General features: G+C 33.6%; 1 protein-coding gene across 1 annotated transcript in view; it reads right to left on the bottom strand.

The window, feature by feature from the left end:
• Positions 1-23,595, bottom strand: part of SLC4A10 (solute carrier family 4 member 10) — a 109,618-nt gene extending 86,023 nt beyond the window's left edge. Inside the window, 5 exon segments of the mRNA XM_054699784.1 lie at positions 2,466-2,553; positions 5,928-6,085; positions 14,438-14,529; positions 23,410-23,463; positions 23,466-23,595. Of these exon segments, the coding sequence (XP_054555759.1) occupies positions 2,466-2,553; positions 5,928-6,085; positions 14,438-14,529; positions 23,410-23,463; positions 23,466-23,595 (522 nt within the window).
• Positions 23,596-26,613: the final 3,018 nt, after the last annotated feature.

Raw genomic sequence — 26,613 nt, 5'->3', positions numbered from 1 at the left:
CTGCCATGCCTGCTGTTCCCCTCAGCAGTGTATTTCAGTCAGTCTGCCTGTTCTGTTCCCCACTCTGTCTCTAGTGAGTTCTCTCACCCTCCCACGCTTCTGACTGTACCCAGTGCTTGTATAAATAAATAAATCTTTAAAAATAAATAAATAAAAAATAAAGGGTAGCTGTTCTCATGGAATTTAGTTTGATAAAGTAACCCAATTAACTATGTTCTTAATCAAAGTAAAACTATGAATCAACATGTTAAGTCTTGCTGTTAAACAAGTATTCAGTAGCTTTCAAAGCAATTAGGTAAGAACAATATCTTGGGGGCCCCCCTGGTGGTGCAAGAGGTTAAGCATCAGCATTGTAAAGCTATCTGCAGCCACTGAAGCAGAAGTTCGATTCCTGGTTGGTCAGGGAGCTGACCCACATGGCACAGCAGACCTCTCCTGTCTCGCCCACTGCTCTTCTCAGCAGTGTATTTCAGTCAGTCTGCCTATTCTGCTCCCCACTCTGTCTCTGGTGAATCCTCTTACCCCCCACCCCCACATCTCTGGCCTGCACCCCAGCTCTTGTATGCATAAATAAATAAATCTTAAAAAAAAATAAGAACAACAATATCTCTGGTTGGGTTTTGGGCAATAAAAAAACACTTTCTCTTTATAAAGTATTTAAGTGTTTTTATGATGAATAGGCTATTATAATTTGATGAATAGGCTATTATTATTAAGGTGTCCTCTTATTATCAGCTCTTATCTTTTGGGGTAACTTTCTGGGTAAGATGTGGAAATACAACAACATGAAACAGTACAGGAAAAGGACAGTACTCAAATTGTGGAATACAAATCACATTGTCATTTATTTTCCAATACTGTAAATATTGCAAATTATTTAATCAGTATGAAAACATTAAAAGCAAGGATATGGTACATGTCTTCTCATAGAGCGTTCTAATAGAGAAGGCCTGTAGTCTTCATGAAGCCATTTTTTTACTCTTCCGTCTCTTCCCAGCTTACTTCAATAAATGACATTACCAAAAATATTAGACTGAGTAGTAGCCTTACAGAACATATGTCCACCAGAACCTCAGAATATGAACAATTGGAATGAGGGTCTTTGCAGATGTAATAAAGGCAAGTGTCTCAAAATGAGATCTTATGCAACGATAGGTATCCACATAAGAAACAGAAAAGAAGGCACGGAGTGACAAAGGGAGAGCCACATGAAGATGGAGGCAGAGAATTGGAATTCTGCTGCCACAAATCAAGGAACTCCACACACCACTAGAATCTGGAAGAGACAAGGAGAGACTCTCTCGCTAGTTTTCCAAGACAATGTAGCCCTGCTGACACCTTGATTCAGACTTCTGGCTCCCCCCAAATATGAGAAAATAGATTACTCTTGCTTTAATTGCCCAGCTTGTGGTAATTTTAATTGCAGTCATTGGAAATTAATAGTGTGATTATGTAGGTTCTTTCTGAAATTGATTTTCAAAAATATTTTCCTCTTAGCTTTTGTTTTCATATGTGTAAACCATAAAACATAATTTAAACACATATAATAAAGGAATGTATATCAAACTTCAAACAAGGGAAAATTTTCAGATTTTATAAACCTAGGGAAATTTATTTATGATATAAATTCATTTTTTACAGATGCCCAGGTGTCCAAAGTCATGTATTTCCATGAAAACATTATTAAATTTTTAGATGAGATTCTAGACAATATATAATCCCATTTGCTGTTTACTACTTAATTTTGACTATGATCATTTGCATCTGTCCTTATTGAATAATAAAACAGTAAAAATACATGTCTATAATGTGTTGGGGAATACAAAATTCTCCTTTTTATGTTCTTATTTTTATTTTTCTTAACATTTTTTGGAGACATATACCTTTTTAAGGAGCTGGTGAAAACTTTTCCAGTCCAAATATATCTACATATTTTTTTTCTTAGAAAAGTCTGTTTTCTGTGTCAGAAAGATCACCGGTCCTTTGAAATCCATCTATAATTCCTTTAAGGGGACAAACTCCCAGTTTAAGAAACTCTAGCAATTACACAATGAGTTGATAGGTGTTGAAGGCATTTTTGTGTCTTGAAAGCTATTCAGAAAACTGGCATTGTTTTTTCTTGAGATTTTAAAATTATTTTATCCTCCGAAAAAGATTTACAATGATGTTAACAATGGTGGTCACCTTTGTAGCACATATACGCAAAGGCAAATGTTAATATGTTCTAGCATCACTAAATAATAAATTTTCTTTAGAACCTGATAATTTAAGGATTATAGTTATGTGTGTGAATTTGTACTCCTTTCAAACAAATTGTTCCAAAGAAAATGTTATAAAGAAAGCATAGAAAAAGAGGAATTCAATGCCCAGAAATTTAATTGAGAGTAAATTTTCATGAATAAAGAAACTCCAAAAGTCAGATGTCCCTAGTGGGGAAAATACCCCCTCTGAACTTGAATAAATACCTCATCTGTCATTAGGGTTGCAATTGATCTGCCAATCTCATGGTACTGTTGACCCTTTCCGAGGGGTCCCAGAAGAATGAATAAAAATCTGCAATTAAAAAGAAAAAAACACCAATGTTTCAAGGCAGAAATATGAAATAGCTTAATAACACAAAATCATTTATCTAAAACTAGCGAAGATGGAGATTTTGATATAAAGTACTTCCATATTTTTCACAACTTATGATTTTGAAACACTTTATAATGATTGACTCATACTTAAGATCCTTGAACAATGGAAATGCATAATTTTTATCTCAGTGTTCCTCCTATCTAGTCATCCATAGAGTCTACACAGTGTTAATACCCATTCTAAGGAACCTATAACGCTCAGAAGAGGAAGATAGAAAATATAACAACTGATTGAATCTTTCTGAATTGAAAGGAAGAGAACTCAATAATATGCAGATTATAATAGAAAAGATATGCCAGAAGTGTAAACAAAGAGAGTACATGGGCAAAGAAACAGCAGGTATATGTAAAATTTACATTAAATAGAAAAAAATCTTTTCAGGAATCAAACATTTGCTAAAAGAAAATGAAGCATTAATTAACTATTAATTCCAATGCCAGATGAATAAAAATAGGAGCTGCAGAGTAATATTCTATCTAAATTAGAGTATAAGTTTGGCAAATTCATCACCACAACTGGAACTGATTAACAAATCGATACATGCTCTAACTTTGGAGAACTGGTAATTGTCCTGTCTCTGAAATGTTTAAAACTGCAGGGAAATTGTGAAAATTAAAGAATGCCTTATATTTTTCAGTATAATTCCATGGTGTTAATTTGTTAAGTGGTTTATGCTAATAAGTATGAAGACTAATGTTTTTATACAGTGTACTGAGAATTACTATAACTCTATACTTCATTTAGTTATAAACTAGAGATTGTGCAGCTTCTCACATGAAGCACATATTACACAACTTTAGTGTATCTGACGTTAGTTTTTTGTGTTGGTTGTAACTAATTGTAGTTTGTACTATACAGTAGTGTCCACTACACATTTAAAAGAGTATAGTTAAATGTGATGGCAGATCTTTTATCAACCATAATACTGTCAAGAAATTTCCTAATGTACATTTTGCTATTTTTCAGTTTTCCATTCCATGGGCTATTTATAAAGTCCTAAAGATTATTTTCTGACATTTCTACTATGTATTGCTGTTATATTCATGGTGTGCTCTTTTGTCCTCTTAAGAGAGAATAATTAGGAACCTTGAATGGCTTTTTTTATTCTATTTATCTGGCTAATCTTCTTCCATTTTTCACCTTTTCCAACTAAATAGTCCAGTCTTTTTAATCTTTTCTTAAACAGTGGCTTCACCGTGCCCCTAATTTTTCCTCTATTGTACTCTACACTTATTTTGCTGTATCAGTATGAAATGAGGTCACCTAAACCCTGACAGTTTTCAAAGTAAGGGCATATAACCCCATTATGGCTTTTCTCTACTTCTGAGATTGTTTTCTTTTCTTTCCTTTGAAATATAGGAACTATCATGGTCAAAAATAGCCATCATTTATTCAGAATTCATCACTCCTTTCTAAATGGTGGAATGAGAAAACATTGCTTGGAAGAATGAAAAGGAATTTTAAACTACTAAAATGAAACCTCTACAATTAGAAGCTTGACATCTTAAATCTGAATCCTAAATTCCCAGAAACTCTGAATAAGTTATAAGTTGTACACAGAAAACCACAGGTGTAATGATATGGTCAGAAACCATTTTAATATATTCAGTTCATCCTTCCCCTTTTAAAATATAAGTTGGTACATATGAAAAGTCTCATTAACTCTTCAATAATATGGGCTGACACTTCTTTCTATAAATTGAATAGTAACCATTTTATTCCCTCAAGTCATGAATTCAGACATAGGTACTTGAACACTGAATTCATTCCAGTAAGTTCAATTCTTACAAAATAAGGCCTCTCCTGACTAAACTACTCCCTATTTTTGGAATATCTCATCCATATAATAATCAAAACACAGAGTGGCATAACCTGATGTTTTGATTTAAGGCCAAAGGTCCATAGAGGACACATTTTCTATGTTGCCACAGCACCTGAACTCTTTATCATTTTTACCTGGTTAATACATTCAATGTTTGGGAGAGGAGACATACTAACAACATCTGAAACACCAAACAAAGGTATCATGAAGGAAGAAGTAGGGCCCAAGAAATGTATGTTTTGCTATGGGTATAGTGTCAGAGTAGAAGAAAACAAGTTCCCCTGGATGAATTGCTAGGAAGTCATGTTGAAGTCAACACTCTTCACCTATTTTTCCTCACAACATTGCTCATGGGCAGTCTTATATCTACAAAACGGAGATAAATGATAAACAACATAATTTATATTATACCTAAGTTGCTAGTCTTTACATATAGTTAAATCAGAAACAAGTTTGGGTAGTCAAATTTGTGCTTATGATTTGTGTTGGAATACAGCTGAATAAGGTTAAAAACTAAACCCTCACTTCTGACCCAGCAGGTAGATTTTGGAGGCTGGAATAGATAAAGGAGTAGATAAAGCTGCCTTGGGAACGAGGCTATAAAATCAACCACCATGATCAGAAAAACCAGTCAGACTCTAGGAATGCAGAAGCAGAGGCCAGAACATGTTTCTGTGTCAAAAGCCAGTACTAGAGACCAGACATTCCAGCAGATAAATGGTGCAAACTAATGCCCCAAGCTAGAAAGCCCATGAACAGAGTATAAAAGAGCCTCTAATCCTCCTTCAAATGCATACTTCTCCCATCTCACCGATGCTTTTCTTAGCAGTGTATTTCAATAAATCTACCTCTTCTGTTCTCCACTCTGTCTCTGCTGAATTCTTTCACCTCCGCCCCAATGCCTCCAGCTTCACCCTGGTTTTCTCCCCACAACAATTTGGATTTGGATTTAACCACAAAACATGATATTACCACCAATGATTCTTTAGACTCTATGCATGGGATACATTCTACGCTAGAACTAAAATATATAGCCCCACATATACGAAAAGATACGGCAGGAAATACCCTAATGATAGCATTTGCATGTACTTTAAAGACCTACTCACTCAAACATAAGCTAAGACTTGGAAATTTTGATCTTGTTGCATTTGACCACACTCTGACAGGATCCTCTTTTAGCTCACAATCTGATACAATCCTAGAGAAAAGTACGATACTTTCTGCGATCATATTCCAAGATAAGTAGCAAGTCTAAACGAAATAGAAATCTGAGAAAAAGGAGGAAAGAACAGAATAATTTTTAAAGAACTTTTCCCCCTCCTCCATAAACAAAAAGAAATCATTATTTTATGGTTCACACATATGTTGTTAGAAGAAGCTGTCAGAGAAATTGTATTTTCTCCTTTATTTTTTACCCACAAAAATGGTTTAAGTGAAGTGCAGAAGATACTTTTATCATTTTTACCTGGTTGGGATTGGGACTTCTGCCAGTCCTTGAAGCAAAACAGCTGGAGATAACCTCACAAACGCAACTACAGTTCGATCCAAGAACTCCAATTCCCCAACTAAGATGTTGGAAGCTTCTGCACCTGGAGGAATCTTTTTCATAAAATGCAGATCAACCTGCAAGCATCACAAAGTAAAATAAGACTCATCAATATTGGATAAATTTGCTAACTCATGTCCTACCACAGTATGTCACATATGGTAATCCATCAATAAATATAGTTTAAATAAACATAGCTCCAATAGAGTTAAAGTAAATTTCAAAAATAGCTAAATATTTTTATTTACCCTTTAAAAATATTTTTGTGTATATACTTTATCATCAATAATCTAAATATCCTGATTCTGTACACAGTATTTTTAATAGAAGCTTCTTCAGCATCAGCAAGTGATGTTTTCCAGAATAGAGCACGTACTCAATTAAATCATAATTTAATTAGTATTTGCTAATAGATTTAAATATTTTTAGACTACATTATCTTAATTTTGTGTACAATATATTACAATTAATAACTCAAAATATGCCTATTTCAAAAGAAATAAAATCATGTTTCTTGTTACAATATAAATTATGATTTTCACACCCATATTTATTCTAGTTGTTTCATATTTTTCACCTTCTATGTTTGTCCTGATCAATTTTAATTTCTCTTCAGAGAATTTAGATATGGCAGAGTGAAAAAAACAATAACAAAATATTAACATTTGGAGTTGCTAAAGATTCATAGTTGAATTTCTGATATGAGATGTTTGTGATTAAAATGAATGCACACAAAATAAAAGCAACAATTAGCAAGAAGAAATGCTTCCAGTAAAGGGTGAGTCTGAACAATGAATGTAAAATAGTCGTAATGGTAAATGTCAATTTTTATTCACCGGGCCTCACTGAAAACCAAGGAATGGCTTTAAAGTCAGATTTACTTCGTGTTTATAAATGATTTGGGAGTGTTTTCTATGGAAATCTCTTTGTAGGGAGAATAAAAGTTTGTTATAGTAATTGCTTTTATATTGTGTTAATGAAACGGGGCCAAAGGTCAAAATGAGAAGGCCCAGAAGAGAAAAAAGGGCTTTGGCAAATATGGATGAGACTGAGACTTCTGGGGTTAATTCTTTGTTTTTAAGGATTTATTTATTATTTGTGCATACAAGAGTTGGGGTACAGGCCAGAGGTGTGGGTGGTGAGAGGATTCATCAGACACAGAGCGGGGAACAGAACAGGCAGACTGACTGAAATACACTGCTGAGGGGAGCAGCAGGCGAGACAGGAGAGGTCTGCTGTGCCATGTGGGTAACTCCCTGGCCAGCTGGGGCTCGAACTCGTGCTGCAGAGGCTGCGGATAGCTTCAAAGTGCTGTGCTTAACCCCTTGTGCCACCAGGGAGTCTCTGGGGTTAATTCATTCGCAAGTTTTAATGATTTGAAAATGTCTTCTCCAAGAAGTTTAAATGAAAAAAAAAAAATTAAAACTTGTAGGACAACTACCTTAGAAGTACATAGCCAGACTTGAGTGACTACATTAAATATGTTGCTTTCTGAAATCAAGATTCATACAGCTATTTAGGAGGTTTAAACTATTTAATTTTTCTGTAAAATAAGGGAACCATAAAACCCATCATGTGAATTATGCATTTAACAGAAGGATTAAATATAACAATAATCTGTACTATACTACCAGAAATACCAAACAAAACCAATGTTTTACTTTAGAGAAAAAGAACAATGATTTAACAGAGTAAAACTGTCTATTAAAACTATTACAAATAATGAAATTCTGAAGTTTGTAACCTGTAAATATACTTGAAAATAGAAATTTGTAAACTCATAAGATATATACACTAGGATATTAAATGGTAAATATTTTCCTTTTTAAAATCTGACCTTTTAATTTATGGATACAAAAACATTTATATACCTTAAATATTAAAGGTTAAATGTCATGGGGATTATTACTGTATATCTGAATTTATTTTTCTAGCTAGGAGAAATGCACATATTGCAAATACTTTCAATTACTACAATTATACTATAATGTGTAATTTTTCAAAAAGGGAATAAAAGATTACCTATGCACTATTAGCCCCGAGAGGAAAACATAATAAATCTTCCTAAGTTTGTCAGAGCCTAAAAGATAATTAAGTTTTCTTACCCAAAGGAAAAAACGATTATACAATATTAATATACTGGGACAAAATTTAAAATGGGAAAACAATTCTTTCAAGAAAATCTAGAATTGATAAACAATAGGAGTTTTATTGATAATACCTCTCAAACTTTAATAAGAAATTTAAATTTCACTTGGGAAACTTTCTATAAACTCATTTATTGCTAAATAAATGCCATAGCCTTAACTATTGAAATCGGTCCTTCACATAGGTGAAAGTATACAAATAACTGCTTTAATATGTAATTTAATAAAATCAAGGAGTATCTAGCATGCTAAAACAGTTTAATTTTATATAAGGAAATACAAGATTCTTAGACATCATTTTTGCATCATATATCATTGATATCTATGTACAAAAAGTTAAAAATATAAATAATTCAATCTCAGAATTAGAGAATCTTGATTTAAAATGTAATAATTTATAGTTAAATTACACATATCTGAAGTGATCATTATATCAGACACATTCACATTGTATTATTCTTGGGATAATCATATATTTGGGGGATAATAGTAATATATATTTGTATTTGTGTTAATACTCAATTGAAAAAGAAACTTATTTGGTATTCTACCTACATCTTTTTTTTTAAGGATTTATTTATTTATTTGTTTGTTTGTTTGTTTGTTTATACAAGCACTGGGTACAGTCAGAAGCATGGGAGGGTGAGAGAATTCGCCAGAGCGGGGAACAGAGCAGTCAGAAGGACCGAGGTACACTGCTGAGGGGAACAGCGGGCGGCAGGAGAGGTCTGTGCGCCATGAGGGACCCTCCTCCGGTGGCCAGGGAGCAGCTGGGGATCGAACCGGCGCTGCAGAGGCTGCGGGCAGCTTTGCAACCCAGCACTCAACCGCTGCGCCACCAGGGAGGCCCTCTACCTACATCTTAACAAAACAAAAGATCACATTTTGGGTGACAATTTAACATTTTATAAAGTTACAAATTACAAAACAGCTGTTCCTAAAACAGCTCTAAGGAACTATATTGAATAACATCCCTACAAATGTGGACTCAAGCACTTGGAATAAACATAAAGAAATCTTAATATTTCTGGTTCTAAAGTGGGCCTTCACGAAATCAAGTTATATTCTAATGAAGCCAGATGTATGCTCATACTTCTGGTCTCCCCAGACCTTTATGCAAAGAAGGGAAAGATGATTTATTTTGGTCATTTGCTATTTAGGCTGTGAATGAGAAAAGGTTATCTCTCTAGGGAACAAGATCAGACAGAAGATCATAATGGAACTGAAAGTGCACAGACAAGCTACACGCTGAGAGTAAAGGAAATACAAGACAGCAGTTTTGGGAGAAAATTACGTCTAAAGTCTATTATAAAATGTACAAGAAAATCAATAGAAATTGTCTGGGGAGAAATGGTGTAACACTAACCAGCCAGTGATCTTGAACAGCTCTCTTCATCTTTCTGGGATTTATCTTTCTCACCTTCTAAGTGAGGAACTTTCTAAAGTTTCTTAGAATTCTAAGATTTAACAATTCTTTATTTTTTTTAATGCAACAAATTGCTTCTATTTTGGTGTGTATCCACACCTCAGCATTTAGTGGTCCTGAACAGAAAAGTGGAAAAAGTCAGGAATTTGCCAGAAGTCCAGGCCACCAATTTTAGGCAATGCTATGCACACCCAGTTCTTCCTTTGTCCCTGTTGAGAACTGTGTGAAGCAGCAGCACTAAAACCAAAATATGCACAAATTCATGGCTCTTTTTGTTCCAATTTTAGATTCCAAACTGGACCCAAATGGATTGCAAAGATGACTAAATGAGAGCCTTGTTTTTAAAAGTTCTTCGGTTTTCAAAAGCAAAGGTCTTTATGAATAAATAATTCATTCAGGGGGTCATGTGTGCTTAGAAATGTCTTTTTTGTGACTAATCGCCAAGCTTAACCACCAAGGACTCTGAGAGCTGGCAGGTCTGAGTAATTCTAGAGGCTTCCTTTCACCTTATCAAATCCTGAGCTAAGAAAAATGTTTAGCTGATGATGATGACATCTGAGGGCCCAATATTTATTTCTCAGGCTGGTGGAAAGTAAATAAATGTGGTTCCAAAACTAAGTAAAGGAGATCAAAGCCTCTTCCAAGCTTACTTGATGACTTCTGGCCAAATCAAGAAGTGTCATTGAAAGTGTTGGATGATTATGGTGCAAAAAGGGACTTAAGTGGGAGGAAGGAAAAAGCAGCACCTCGCAATAAGTGTTGGGGGAGAACCTAAAGGGCAAGCCTGAATTCTTTACCAAAAGCCAATCAGAGAGGAACAGAGAAGAGTCACAATCCATGTTTCTGCCAAGGGTGGGAGTAGGGAGTGTATGATGACTTGGAAAAAGGACAAGTCCCACATACCCTGTCGCCCCAAGACTGTGACCTGAAACCTGCACGTCTTCCCTAACAAGACACCCCAATCTGGAGGTCTATTGCAGGGAAGGAGAGAGTCAAGGCAAAGAAAGGATACCAAGGCAGCAAAGTGATATGTGATGTTTATTTTTACAGTAAGTTAGATGCCACCTGCCAGTAATGAGAAGAATCAATTTAAACATATGTTCTTGATCCTGTAAGTTCAACTATGTGGACAGTGGTTACACTTGACAAGATGACTTGACATAACATGACATATATTTCAATGGACAAAAATTTAGTATCGTTTATACTATTCGTAGTACCTTAAGATAAATTGCCTTTGAATGGGAGTTTCCTTTCCAGTACTTTGAGGTCTGTAAGTTATACAGAAAATTTGCTACTTTGGAAAATGAAAGATGTTTAAAAAGAATGGAGGAAGGACACCTGTGGCTCTTGTGGGACAATTTTGATGTTACATGAATTCTGCAGTTTTGTTAGCACTGATAAAGTTTTTGTGCCCACCACTCCAATGGAACTATTAACTTCAATCTAACTTTTAACATATATCTTCTGGATATTTAGGTCCACATTCTATTTTAAGACTGTATATTTGGAATTCATAAATTATTCCTGGAAGTCCAATTATGACCCCTATACCTCTAGTGTCATGTCACCATCATCTCCTAAACCCCTGCTAACTGTGCCATCTCCTCTCCTACTCTTTTCTGTCCTTCTTCCAACAGTTGGAAATTATGTAGGACTTGATTCTGGAGTTCACAGTGGGTACCATCTTGCATAACTCTCTGGTAATTCAGTTCTTCATGTAATATGTTTCACATACTAGAAAGAGATGCAAACAAATGTTCCTTCTAGATAAAAAATAGTGTAAAGGCTTTTTTTTTTAATTTTATTTTTTCATAGAAGAACTAGGGTGCAGGCCAGAGGAATAGGGGGTGAGGAGGAGGGGGCAAGAGGATTCACCAGAGACAGAGTGGGGAGTAAAACAGATGTATTTACTGAAATACACTGCTAAGGGAAGCAGCGGGCGAGGCAGGAGATGTCTGCTGAGTCACATGTAGGTTAGCTCCCTGGCCAGGACTGAACTTAGACCATAGGGGTGATAGCACTGAGACTTAACCCTCTAGGCTACCAAGGAGGCTTGAAAAGGCCTCTTTGGGTCATTTGAAATAAAAGAAACACCACTAACTGTTGGAAAATAATAAAATGGTCATCATTTACATGCTAGTTTAAAAAACAAAGAGACATAGTATTTTGACACATCTGTTCTTTAAAAACACTATAGGATGAAAAAACTTGAAAACCCAGATTATATTTATAAAAAATCCCTAAATGAATAATAGGTCTAGTCATTGGAATGGTTTTAAATATGTAGACTGAATGTAAATACAGGATTAAGTTATCAGAAGTGAATAGAGACTTCCTAACACCTCAAAATTTCCCTGGATTTGGAATCTATAAATTAAACCTCAAAATACATAAATTGGACAAAGTAAGTTGGAAACTAGCAGAACTTTGAAAAATTCTAAAAACTTAAATTAGACTGAAAACCTTAACTCAAGTACCTGCAAAATCTAGCAGTGAATTTGGTTTCATAACGATGAATTACACTTGTTCTTTCTGAACCCTACCACTCTGCTCTTCTAGATTACAAAGTGAAAAGTATTATTTGATTAAAAAAAAAAACAGAACTAAATGCTTAAAGTATTTTGAATCTCAAAGAAATCATTTAGCAAATACATTTTAAATACTGCTCAAGGCACTAGAGATTAAAGAGATTAAAACATATTAAAATCTGGTCCAGTATTTATTTTTGATACTGTTACTTCCACTAATAATGATGACAATAATAACTTAGAAGCAGTATTAGTAGTAGGCTCCTTTTATTAATCACCTACTATGTGGCCAACACTCTGTAAGGCTCTCTATATCTCATTTAATCTTCACACAAAATATAAAAATTATCCTTATTTTACAATGAGAAAGTTAAAGTTCAGAGAACTTCTCCAAGATCAGCTATGTTAGTAACACTAGAGTTAAGATTCAAAGATCTCATGTTCTTTTTTGAAAGTGATAGTCATTCTAGTGTGCCATGTTATGGACAAGAGGATGAGGAAAATGATGGCTCACAGTGACAAGAGGGCTCTGTGAACTTAAGAGTTAGAGTGGACGTTTTATTGGAAATACAATATGGAAGAAAGGGCTTAAAGGCAAAAAACCCTATTTTTCACTCTTCTGTATTTTTAAGTTGTTTAGAAGCACCTGAAGATGACTACTGTTTCCCACTGGCAAACTTCATTTTCTTTCAAATGTGATGAAGCATATTTGAAGGTTGCAAACATAGGTCAAATATGTAAAAAACAAAATGATATGCAGTTATAAAAATCAGTGTCAATGGGTTATATTCTTTAAAAAATGTTAAAAGGTAATTTATTCCAGAAGATGTGATTTATTATCACTCTTTTTGAGAATGTTAAATATGCCCTTGTTATACTGTCAATGCCTTCATAAATAAGCAACTTGTTAGGTCATTGCTTTTAAGATATTGTTTCAAATGAAGACTATCATAAATTAAATGCATAGCAGTTTGTGACAATTTCATTAAAACTCAAGATGAATGAAGATGTAATGCTGGAAAAAGTTTTTTTTTTTTGAAGTGGCAAATGAAATACATTTGAACTGGCATAATATTTGAATCACATGACTCCTCACAGTGAAATGAGCTTTGAACCACTGTAGAAACATAGCCCGAGGATGCCCTCACCTCTCTCTCTTGCTGGTGTGCAGGTCCTTTTTCATGCCTTTGTTTCATCCCACATGGACTAGTATGCCCCTTTTGTTGGCCTCCCAGTCCCTGCACGCATAATTAACAGACTTAAGCTGGTACACCATACTCCCACGGAGATTCTGCCAGGCACAGGAGGCAGAGCACGCACGTGACTAGACCTAGACCATTTACTTAGGCAGTGGCAGAGAGACTCTGTATCAGCAAGAAGAAGCTTATAGCTACTAATTTTTTCTGCCATTTGATGTAGGCTACTTCCTTATTGCTCACTGCCATTCCCACCGCCTCCCACTGTTAAAATTCATCATCAATGCGAAGTGATTGATCAAGAAAAATATTACTCTGAATTACTATTGTTTCAGCCACTCAGACAAAAAGACTTATCGAACCCTTTATTTTGGACGATATTGAAAGCCCGCTTTCCTGTATAAGTGTTAGTTTGCCACAGCACTTATACATTAGTCAGGAATTTGCTAACCAAAATATTTTCAGACATATTTTTTTAAATTTTGAATACATTTAAGTGGGTGAGTTCATTTGAATTGTTTCAAATTAGATGTTCCCAACAGAGTCAGTCTTGATTATTTTTTTTGGTTATTATTTTATTTTATATATTTTACATCATTTTTCATTTTTGTACAATGCATGCATTTTCATCTTGGTTATAGTCCCCATACAATCCTCACCCCCCCCTTGATTTTATTCAAAGTGCTCAGTCTTACTATGTTCTTTTCTTTCTTTACACTAATGTTTTTCTCTAAATTGTGATAATGAAGTCTTACACCATGTGATTTGCTTTCCCATAAATGGAGGGGAAGTGATTTTAGAAAAAAAATTAGCAAAAGTTTTAAACAGTAAACCTGTGTTAAATTATCTGTGAAGTCCAGTTATTCTTTGTATAACTTTCTCAAAAGTATGTGTCTTTTTTGGATAATATACATTAAACCAAGTGGCTGAAACTTAAGTACTATGCATAAAATTTACACGTTTGGTTTTACGAATAATCAAAATGCTATGGGTATACTTAAATGTTAACTTTAATAATATCAATTTTTTACTAAGAAACAAAAAATGCATATAAAAATTGTATTATCACTTCTTAAAATGAATAGTACTAATACAGTGTCTTGCTTAAATGAAAGGGAAAAAGACTTACCTTGCTAAAGTCAACAGTGCTGTTTTCTCTGCTCACATCATTTTTATTTTCAACACAGGCTAGAGCAGACTGAGGAGAAGCAACCTGACCTGCTAAAAGAGATTGTTATTACAGAACATAAACAGTTACTTATAATTATAGACATTTTGAGTGAAATATGAATTAAACTAGACTAGGATTTCTTAATGAGCTCATGAGGTAAGCATGAAAGGCCAATATAAATATACCTATGTCGTTACAAAAATTCTTATTTATCAGTTACAGATAGAAATGGGAGAATATAGTCAAGAAGATGTAAACCAATTCTCAGATTAAAACTCTAACCATTCTCTATGAAAATGATCACCTACAAAAATGCTTAAATCAGGGCCTCCCAGTGGTGCAGTGGGATGAGCGCTGCGCTGTGAAGCTGTCCACAGCCTCTGCAGTGAGGGTTCGATCCCCGGCCGGCCAGGGAGCAACCCACATGGTGAAGCAGACCTCTCCAGGCTCATCTGCTGCTCTCCTCAGCAGTGTCTTTGGTCTTTCTGCCTGTTCTGCTCCCCGCTCTGTCTCTGGTGAATTCTCTCACCCTCCCGTGCCTCTGACTGTACCCCAGTTCTTGTATAAATAAATCTTTAAAAAATATATGCTTAAATCTAATCATGGTTTTGAAATATCACTGACTTCTCAATTTTATCCAAAACTGTTGAAACATATATATAAAGAAGACCAAATAAACATCTATTGTGATTTAAACTCATACAGGAGAACTTGAAATGTCAAAGTTTAAAAACAGGAGTAGAATATATGTATTTGAGAAATACACAGCATATTTATGCTTCAATTGCATTTAAAAAAAGAAATCAGTAAAAAAGATTCTTTGACAATAACTTTTAGAGAGTTTATATGAAAGGTTCAGTTAGAAATACCTTCCTCTGACACAGTCCACACTGTGAATATGATTTCATGTTTGCTAAATTCAGTTGCATAAGCATAATAATACTGGCTTCCATAAGAAAAGATAACAAACTGAAATTGTATTAGCTTTCCATTAACATTAACCAGCAACTAAATTATTTTGTAGTTTCTTTCCTATTATAGGGAAAATTACAGTATTAGTTAAGTAGAAAGTAGAGCTGGGAATATGAAAATTGCTAACTAAGCGTTATTAAATTCAATTATTCATTAAGTATAAAATATTCTTTGCAATCAAAACTTATCTAAAATCTGTCCATAGTTAACAATTAAATGATAAAATTAAGGGGGTTTGCTAAATTTCACATGTATCTCTCTACTTCTCTAATCTCTCCCCCATGCTCATGTGTTACTTTGGCTGTGAAATGAGTAATGGCAACTTAAATTTGAGTGCCTTAATCATATTTATAATAACTCAGTGATTCCAAAACATTGCTTTTACATCAATCTCGAACATCTGGAAATGTTATCTCCCTCTTGCCACCTACCTCTTCTCCCTACCAACCAATTTTATTCACAATTCAACTTTAGTCTCGTCTCCTCTATTGCATTGCTTATCTAAACTATCAGTGTATATACAAATATTTTCTTTAAGTTCTCTCCTGAAATCCCACTTACTCTTTGCTACCTAGAATCACCACTAATGTACAAATATTACTATAATTTTGTTTTTGAGACTATTCGAGACAAATTATTAAATAGGTACAATTATTTCAAGCTCAAAATTGTTGTGTTTCTGAAAAGTTATTGGTTTGTGATTCTTCTAGAACTTTAATATTTCTCTGCTCTTACTAGACAAAGTAAAAATAATATATGGTGAAGATTTAAAACATGACTTTCTAAAGCAAATTTGCCTCAAACCATGTATGCAAGTTCTGATTATGGAATATTCCAAGGCTATATAAACTTCAGAAAAATGACAGATTAAAACTGCATCAATTATTTTCATTCTCCCATTTCTAACTGCAATATGCAGCTATGACTGTGAACTGTTCATTAGCAGCCACTTAATTTATCATTCTCAAAATAATAACTGCAATTTTTTAAAAAACCTTTTACATAATGCATTTGTGCTACTAACAGATGTCTTCAATCACCAGTTTCACATCATTTCTCCATATTTTCATGAGTTAGAACATTAGATATATTTAAACCTAAATTTACTGACTGTTCTGAAAATTAAATGGTGAAAATTGGGCATGGAAAATTAAATAAACATATATGTGCTTTCTTATGATAATTTATTCCATGTGGCATAAAAACTACATGGGCGGAGAATAACAATTATTTAATTCAATCAACAAACATACAAAAGTAAAATCAGCCCAAGACAAAAACCATGAAATTTGAAGACTGAATTCAAGATTGAATTCAAGATCAAAATATGTTACTTAAAATTTGAAGAAATTTAATAACCTACATTTTCATATATATATACATATATATACTTTAAAAGGAGAACATTTTCATACATTACTCATATGGATGTTTAAAACATTGGCACTTGTGCTTTCTCCTATAAATGCTAATGTATTTTGAGAAATCCACAAGACTTACAGTCTATTAAACTATTGGAAATCTCATGAATCAATTTTTTAAAATTCTGTTGCCAAGTATAATCTTTGTCTAAATACTGATTTCTTTAGTTTATTCCAATGATTACTGCCTTTCAGAAGACAGTCATTTTGAACTTCAAAATGACTTTCGTAAACTCAAATACTACTATAGAAGAAGAATCAGTAAATTTAGGTATTGAAAAGACAACCTTATCTTTTTACTGACATCTAAAATAATAGTAGTTCATGAAATGACAATTTTCAGATACAGGATTTTATATTCTACCAGCAGTGAATGTCTCCTAAAAGCAGACATTAAGACTTTATAAGCAGTTAAAAATAAATAGTATAAAGTAAGGATTTAGGACTTATACATATGTATGGAAGTTTTGTGAATACTAATTTTTTATGATGACTTTTTCTAATAACTATGACTTAACACTTGTAAATATACATGTTCTTGTTTATTTATATTTTTCTACTTTGGATAAAACTATTTTTTTAAATTTTACCTTCACTTTTTCCCACTGGTCACTGACCATATTAATATATCCTGTAAGTAAGCACCATTGTAATGTTAAAACTCTCATGCTCTACTGACTGAGCTAGCCAGGCTCCCATTATCACTATAATGTTCAATTTGATCTGTTATTATATCTAAATAATTGTGATATGTGAAAGTGACCATACCTCCCCAAAAAACAAATTATTAATTTAGTGATATTATTACATTCAGAGAAATTACTTAAAAGCTGATGAAAAGTGGACACCATTAGTATTGATATTAGTATTAATACTGTTAACTGAAAAGAGTCTATGACTAAAATGTAGACATGTGAGAAATTAGCATTATTCTTATTAATTTACCACATATGCCTATTTCCAATCTTTTCAACTCAAAGAGTTCACCATCCTACATCCAAAATTCTAATATTTGTTATATAATATCAGTTAAAGTGTTTACTATGTAGAATACATATTTGTAATGAAAATTTTCCTTTGAGTCATGAATTTATATTTTCCTCCAGACCTCCATGTAGGGATAATATATCAATCAAATAAACACATGTACAGATGGACCATGTATTTTTCCAGGGCAAACCATAGAAGATATGAGGCAATCCCAGGAAAGAATGAAGAGCAATTCAAGTGACTACCATCTAGAAAATGGAAGCTCTGTTTTTCTGCTTTTGAAAGCATATTTTTTCACTAAGTCCATCGTGAAACTGGCATAGTCATTCCCCTCATCATAAAGTGGTGGGGGAAGTAATATGAGATTATGTCCCCAAGTACTACACTTCAAGACTTTAAGCAGTGTCAGTTCACTAAAGTATCTTATTAAAACACTACTGTAAATATGTTCTCAAAAAACCTGATATTAATGAATTCAAATCCTTACCTATAGTTTTATTCTTTTTTAAACAAATGATGTACACATATTTTGTAAAACAGCAGCTTTTTAATTTTTATGTGGCCAATTTCAAATCAATAGTAAAAATATATCACGTAAGTATACAATTGTTACTGCTTAATCCACTGAAAATTATGTGTAATAGAAGGAAACTGGGATGAAGACATAGAGGTACATTACTATTCACCTAGAGACCAAGCTGGTTTACACTACCTCAGAAACCTTCAACGCATTTAGAGTACCCAAAGGTTAGGAGATGAGGGAGGTACAGAGATGAGATGAGCCTGTTAGAGACAGACACAAGACAGAGCAAAATAAAGAAATATAAAGATGAATGACAAAGTTACATACATGTGTAACAATACATTTATTCATGGGAATAGAAAACATGAAGAAAGAAAGGTTAAATATTCAGAAAATGTTGATTAGGTGAGCTATCCTTCAAACAGGAAACTATGTAATCAATCTTAAGGAACCTAGGATAATAATTAAATTCAGAAAAGGTAATATACCTGAAAATACTTAATATAAGAAATAACAAATTTAAGCCCTCATATTATAAATATTTTTTATGTTAAGATCTAGTCTTGACATTCCAAAATAAAGCCTCTAAACAGATCCATTGGTTGTGCCAACACTGTCATCTTGATTTTTTTTTTGTACAGTGGAAAATACTTTTAGTACACATTGAATTTTATCAATTACATGTTTTCTCTCAAGTAAGTCCAGGAATAATTATACCTTATTTTCTTCAAAGGTAGAACACTATAAGGGATAATTTTTATATTCTTGGTATCTTACTTGTGAGATCACAGTATTTAAAAGATAAGACAGCATCTAAATATCTAAACACACATAAAAGCATTGTGCATCTGAAAATAAAAAGTAGAGCACTTGTAAAAAAATTTAAAAAGTGATTAGAAAGTAATAAAGCTGACTTCCTAAAGTCATAAATAACAGTCATTCACAATACTTCATGTACATTAAGGATTGGAGTCTACGCAAGTCTAAAAAGTCAATACACACCCCCTCCTTACAAATCTAAAGGTTCTCCAGGAACCCACATCTTTAAGAGTAAATCTGAGAACTCCTGCTTTGTAACTCCTTTTGAGGTCCTAAATAAAAGGTACAATTAGAAAGTATTTGTATTAGGAGGGAGAAATGACATTTGTAAAGAAAAAGAAACAAAGTTAGAATTATTAGTAAAGGACACAATGGAATGTAGACATCCTACACTTAAGGAACCTAAGGGTTCTGATTTTTTTTAAATATGAAGTTTATCAACAGGGTAATGATATTTTATACTAATTTTAATTCAAATGTCTCAAGATACAGTTGAATGCATGACCAAAATGATAAATACAAACTTTGATATATTTTTCTCTCTAGATCGTTTAACCCAAAAGTCTTATTACTGCTTTTAGAAAATCCAAGTTTTCAATGAATTCATTGAACATTCTTGATATATTTAGAGTACTCCCAGCCATATTCTTTTCAGGGTTCTAATGATAAAGAAGATATTATTTTCCTATTATTTTTTTCTGTTGTTTTGCCAAATGTAACTGTCACTTTTTATTGAAACATCAGAATCAGACACTTAATTCTCACAGTTTTGATGCTTAATGAAAAGTGAAAGTTAAACACAGCATGGTGGCATTAAAAATGCATGGTGAATCCATAGCATCCTGTATCTTAGCCCTTAAGAGAATGTGCAGAACACCAAGAAAATAAATTATACAAAAAAGTAAAGCTAGTGTATTTGGAGGTGAGATCGACAAATTATCGCAAATCCCTAAAAGGATTTACTAACAAAATAGTGTGGACTAGGGGGCAAACAGCAGGAAATACATAGTAAATCTAATCTATAATATGAGGGAGATTTGCATTTGAAATATAGTATCTGAATGTTTAACCCCTTAGGACTACTACCTAGGGTACCTGCTCAAGGAACAAATCCATTAAGGAAACAGAAAACTTACTCTAATAGACGTTAGATTTCTTTACATAAGCATCAATTCATTTCTGAGAAAATTTCAACTATTTTGTCTCCAAAGTAAAGTATATTAAGCAAGAGTGGGCTTATTTCCATCTTTATACTTGGGAAGGAAAATGTTTTGTTTTCAAGTTTCTAGAAATCCTCACTCTATTTAAATCCCATTCTACAATCTTAAAAAAGAAAAAAAAAAGTTAACCTTTTGCATGAAACACTTTATTGAAGGGATTTTAATAGGAAGAAAATTATTTTTACTCTTTTGGCTGTCTTAAAATCCTTTTGCATCTCTCTGTACTACTGCCCAAAAACTAAAGCTCTATTGCATATTTTGAGACAGAATGTCAAATATATATTTACAGTTATGAATTTCAATTTGTTTGTTTATCTAGAGTTTGTCAGTTTTTTGAGTTCATAAGTAGATTGAGAACCTTAGTAATAAAGGTCTTTCACACTTTTTCCCACTTCTGGGTAGGAGATGTATTTCTAAATTGGTGAAACTATACATATTTTCAGAATTCTCAACACACATAATTATGCAAAGTGTGTGAGGAAGCAAAACAGAGTCACAAGGAGGTGTTATAAGCCTAGGCTTAGAAAACCACTCTGACAGCATACTCTCAAACAATACTTAATTGGATATATGAATCTTATTAGAAATGTTTCCAAGTTTTTATTACCCTAATGTATGCTTTGAGTGGATCTGTATGTGTTCAGATAAGGGCTGATTGTACAGATGGTGACAGAATCACTTCAGAACTACTCACATTCTAGTTTTTAGAAACTAAGCAGTTGCCTGAATAAGACCAAAACCAGACTCTCAGAAACCTTGTATCTATATGTAGACTTGCGATTCATGGCTATAATTCTAGCATCTCTTATGTTTAGTAGGTGTTTAACATAATAGCAAATAGGGTGCTAATATAAAAATTTGGTTGATCCAGTAAATTCAGTACTTGTCCTTCCAAAAGCATGTTAAAATTATTTTATAATAAACATTATTTTCCATAAATCTTAGTTATACATTAAATCTAGTTCATGACCCAAGCTGTTTATATCTTTAAATAAAAATATTATCATTCTTATTGACAAATATTTTATCATCTAATTTCTGGTAAAAGTGAACTAAAAATGAAGGAAGCTTATTTTCATAAAATGTGTTTGCACCCACTGAGCACTAGTTCATACAAACATTTCAATAAGAACTTTGCAAATGTGTAAACAGAAGCCCATAGTCAAAATTAATACCTTTCTGAGTCTGTTTTCTTAATATCATCATACCAAATAAATACTAGTATTGTCACATAGTAAAAGCACTACATTTATAATAGGTCTCAGAATATAAAAGTTTCATTTTGCCAATTTTATGTATAACATATTTTAAAGCAAATTGTGATTTAGAAAATGAATATATTTTAAATAGATGATGTGATTCAAAGCAAGTTATACATTCTCAAAATGTTCAGTGGAATCTATAAATACAAGTTGGTATATATCATAAAGTGCTCATAATACTTATACTGAATTTAATATCCCTACAACTACAGACTCTACTATATAATAAAAATGACTTTCATTAGTCATTGAAGGGCCTTTTAAAAATTAAATAGAGGGCCTCCCCGGTGGCTCAGTGGTTGAGCGCTGGGTTGCGAAGCTGCCCGCAGCCTCTGCAGCACCGGTTTGATCCCCAGCCACCGGGCGAGGGTCCACATGGCACGCAGACCTCTCCCGCTGCCTGCTGCTCCCTCAGCAGTGTACTTCAGTCCTTCTGCCTGTTCTTCTCCCTGCTCCCTGCTCTGGCTCTGGTGAATTATCTCACCTCCCGCACTTCTGACTGTACCCAGTGCTTGTATAAATAAATGAATAAATCTTTAAAAAAATAAAAAAAATAAATCAAATAGATATTTCAAAAATCATTAAAAACTGATTTTATGTTCTTAAATAATAGTACATCTACCTATTTTCATCAATTCAGTAAAGCATTTCTACTATTTGTTTGCATATATTTAATTCAGTAGTATGAAAAGTGGCAAAAATTCTGATATCAGTGAAATCTGGGAAAAACTAATTTTCATGTATTTGTTTATAGTATCTCTGAATTTTTTGAAAATTGGAGTGATATTACATAAAGTATTCATTCCATCTTGCCAATATATGTGCTTTAGTCCGCTTGGGGAAGCCAGTCTTTCTAAAAAAGCATTTGAAAATACTTTTCATTCATTTTTATCTTTTAGAAGTGGGAACTTTCATAGTTGATAAAAGTCTAGCAAATTCATCCTCATGACAATACTAATTTCCTCCACCATTACAACTCCATTTTCCTTCATATGATTAATGAAAGGATAGAAGATAATAAGAGAGTCCTAAGATAATTCCTTAGTATAAATGATGAAAGGTAATGGATATAAGGGGAGAATAAAAAACACAGGAAGGATAAAATAATCTGAAGCCCAGACTGTACAAAGTTAAGTCATGATTGCTAGAAAACAGCAGAGGCCATATATGCTAGTATGCAAAACTAGTAAGTGTGGTGGCTTCTTGAGTGAAGAAGCAGCACTGCTAATAGCAATAAGCCCATGAACTCCAAATCAGACTTAATATATGTAGATCTACAACAGTTGACCATTTTCATTGCAATCTCTAATGGTATTTGTTTACTATGAGCAACATGAAACCAAAATCTTTTTCCCCCCAAATACAAATCTGTGATCATTACTCATTTTAACAAACTATCTATGGTAATAATTCAAATCACTGTGTTACATTCTCAAGCTGTGGAAAAGACTAGCAGTTGCTGCTCAAGTTGGGTCTACAAGTTCTTATTATATAAAAGTTTCCCTTGCATTCTGTCATGAACCTTTTAAGAAACTTATATTTTTGTTAAAATGTCTCAATTTACTGCTTACTAGTAAGACTATATATGTATATGAAAAAATTCTACAGCAATCTCAACTTCAATAAATCATTTTGATTAAAATGTATTGTAAGGGATCTAGAAACACTTTGTTATTTCAATAACCTGTAGTAGATATAAAGAACACAATAAAAAAACATTTACCATTTTTATCCATGGAATTTGGTTCTGATTGTTTCTTGCCAATATCAGCAAAGAACGAACAATGGGAATCCTATTGGTGAGCTTTTTCTGATTCTGGTGGTGGTGCTGTTTCATGAGTGCCTCATGGACCCTGTGACGCACATCCTCATTGAGCTGACCTGAGCTCACTTGTTGGTCAAGAACCATATCTGAAGAGGGAACAAAGAAAGAAGATTCACACAGCAATCCTGTTGTGAGCCAGCAGAGAACAACTGAGTTTGGACATACATACCCTAGATAACATTATTCATCTTAAAATAGCAGTGAATCCCTTAAAATATCTCTAAATAATGACTTACAAGCAGAAGTTTGGAGAAATGTTGCATTTAAAAAACTTGGGAAAGAACCAGTAGAAGAAAAGAAATAATAAAAACCAAAGCAGAAATAAATGAAATTGAAACTAAAAAACAATCCAAAGATCAATGAAACCAAGAGCTGGTTCTTGAAAATAATAAAATAGACAAACCCCTAGCCAGGCTCACAAGGAAAAAAGGGAGAAAGCACAAATAACAGAATCATAAATGAAGAGGAGAATCACAACGGACACAGCAGAAATCAAAAGAATAATCAGTAACTCTATGAACAGTTATATGGAAACAAGTTCAACAATCTAGAGGAGATGGACAAATTCCTACAACTCTACAATCACCCAAAGCTAGATAAAGAAGAAATAGAACACCTAAACAGACCAATTACAAGCAGCAAATTGAAATGGTAATTAAAAACTCCCCAAAAACAAAAGCCCAGGACCTGATGGATTTTACAAATGAAATCTACCAAACATTCAGAGACGAATTAGTGCCTATCCTTCACAAACTCTTCCAAAAAATTGAGAAGGAAGGGACAATACCAAACACGTTCTATGAAGCCAATATTACACTAATACCAAAACCGAATAAGGACAACACAAAAAAGGAAAACTATAGGCCAATCTCCCTAATGAACACTGATGCAAAAATCCTCAATAAAATTTTAGCTATCAGAATCCAACAATGTATCCATAAGATAATTCACCACGACCAAGTTGGATTCATTCCAGGGGCACAAGGATGGTTTAACATCCGAAAATCAATCAACGTTATCCAACACATCAACAAAAGAAATATAAAACCATATGATAATATCAATAGATGCTGAGAAAGCTTTCGACAAAGTGCAACACCCATTCATGATAAAAGCCCTTGAAATTCTTGGGATACAAGGAACATACCTCAACATCATAAAGGCCATCTATGACAAGCCACAGCCAGTATCATTCTCCAATGGTGAAAAGCTGAAAGCAATTCCATTAAGATCTGGAACAAGACAAGGATGTCTACTCTCACCACTGCTTTTCATATAATACTGGAAGTCCTAGCCAGAGCAATAAGACAAGAGAAAGCATCCAAGGAATCCAAAATAGGAAGAGAAGTCAAACTATCACTATTTGCAGATGATATGATAATATACATAGAGAACCCAAAATCTCCACAGAAAAACTAATTCAACTCATCAATCAATTCAGTAAAGTGGCAGGATACAAAATCAACATGCAAAAGTCAGTAGCCTTCCTATACACAAACAATAAATCTGAAGAAGAAGAAATCAAAAAAACCACCCCTTTTAATATCGAAATAAAAAAAATCAAATATTTGGGAATAAATCTAACAAAAGAGGTAAAGGACCTATACAAAGAAAACTATAAAACGTTAAAAGAAATAGAAGAAGACACAAAGAGGAAAGACATCCCTGCTCATGGATTGGAAGAATAAACATTATTAAAATGGCCATCCTACCAAAAGCAATATACAGATTCAATGCTATTCCAATCAAAATCTCAATGGCATTCTTCAAAGAAATAGAACAATTATTGATGAAATTCATATGGAATCACCAAAACCCGAATAGCCAAAGCTCTACTGAAAAAAAAAAGAAGGAAATGGAGGCATCACACTCCAGACTTCAAACTCTACTACAAAGCATAATCATCAAAACTGCATGGTATTGGAACAAGAACAGACATACAGACCAATGGAATCGAATAGAAAATCCAGAAATAAACCCACAGATTTATGGTCAACTAATCTTTGACAAAGGAGCAAAGACTATGCATTGGAGCAAAGAAAGTTTGTTCAATAAATGGTGCTGGGAAAACTGGGTCGCTACATGCAAAAGAATGAAGCTTGACCACTACCTCACACCATACACAAAAATCAACTCAAAATGGATTAAAGAACTAGACATAAGACCTGAAACCATAAAATACACAGAAGGAAATATAGGCGAAACACTACGTGATTTGCACATCAAAGACATCTTTACAGACACATCACCCAAAGCAGTGATAGTGAAGAGAAAGATAAACAGCTGGGACTACATCAATTAAAGAGCTTCTGCACAGCAAAAGAGACAATAACAAAAACAAAGAGAAACCCCACCAACTGGGAGAACATTTTGCACCCCAACACTAATGATAAAGGACTGATCACAAAATCTGCAAAGAGCTGATGAGACTCAGCAACAACCAAGAAAATAATCCAGTCAAAAAATGGGCAGAAGAGCTAAAAAAAACTTCTCTGAAGAGGAAATGCAAATGGCCAACAGACATATGAAAAAATGTTCAACATCACTTGTCATCAGGGAAATGCAAATCAAAACTACCATGAGATACCATCTCACACCAGTGAGAATGGCACATATTAAAAAAACTAGCAACAACAAATGTTGGCGAGGATGTGGAGAAAAAGGAACTCTTCTGCACTGTTGGTGGGAGTGCAAACTGGTCCAACCACTATGGAGAGCTGTGTGGAGATTTCTGGACCTACTAAACATAGAGCTTCCATATGATCCAGCAATTCCACTCCTAGGTATTTACCCAAAGGACACAGAAACATCAATTCCAAAGAGCACCTGCACTCCTATGTTTATAGCAGCACTGTTTACAATAGCTAATTTGGAAACAACCCAAATGCCCAAAAATAGATGACTGGATCAAGAAGATATGGTACATATATACATGGATATTACTCAGCATTCAAAAAAGATAAACACATGCAATTTGCAGCAACATGGATGGTGCTGGAAGGGATCATGCTCAGCGAAATAAGCCAAAAAGAAAAAGAAAAATACCGGATGGTCTCACTCATAGCAGGAATCTAGAAAACTTAAATAAGGGACCAGGAAAAT

Source organism: Talpa occidentalis, unplaced genomic scaffold (assembly GCF_014898055.3).
Source record: "Talpa occidentalis isolate TD23 unplaced genomic scaffold, MPIMG_talOcc4v2.1 talOcc4.3, whole genome shotgun sequence".
Lineage (NCBI taxonomy): Eukaryota > Metazoa > Chordata > Mammalia > Eulipotyphla > Talpidae > Talpa > Talpa occidentalis.
Note: the sequence above shows the minus strand (reverse complement) of the source record. Positions and strands in the feature narration are given on the sequence as shown.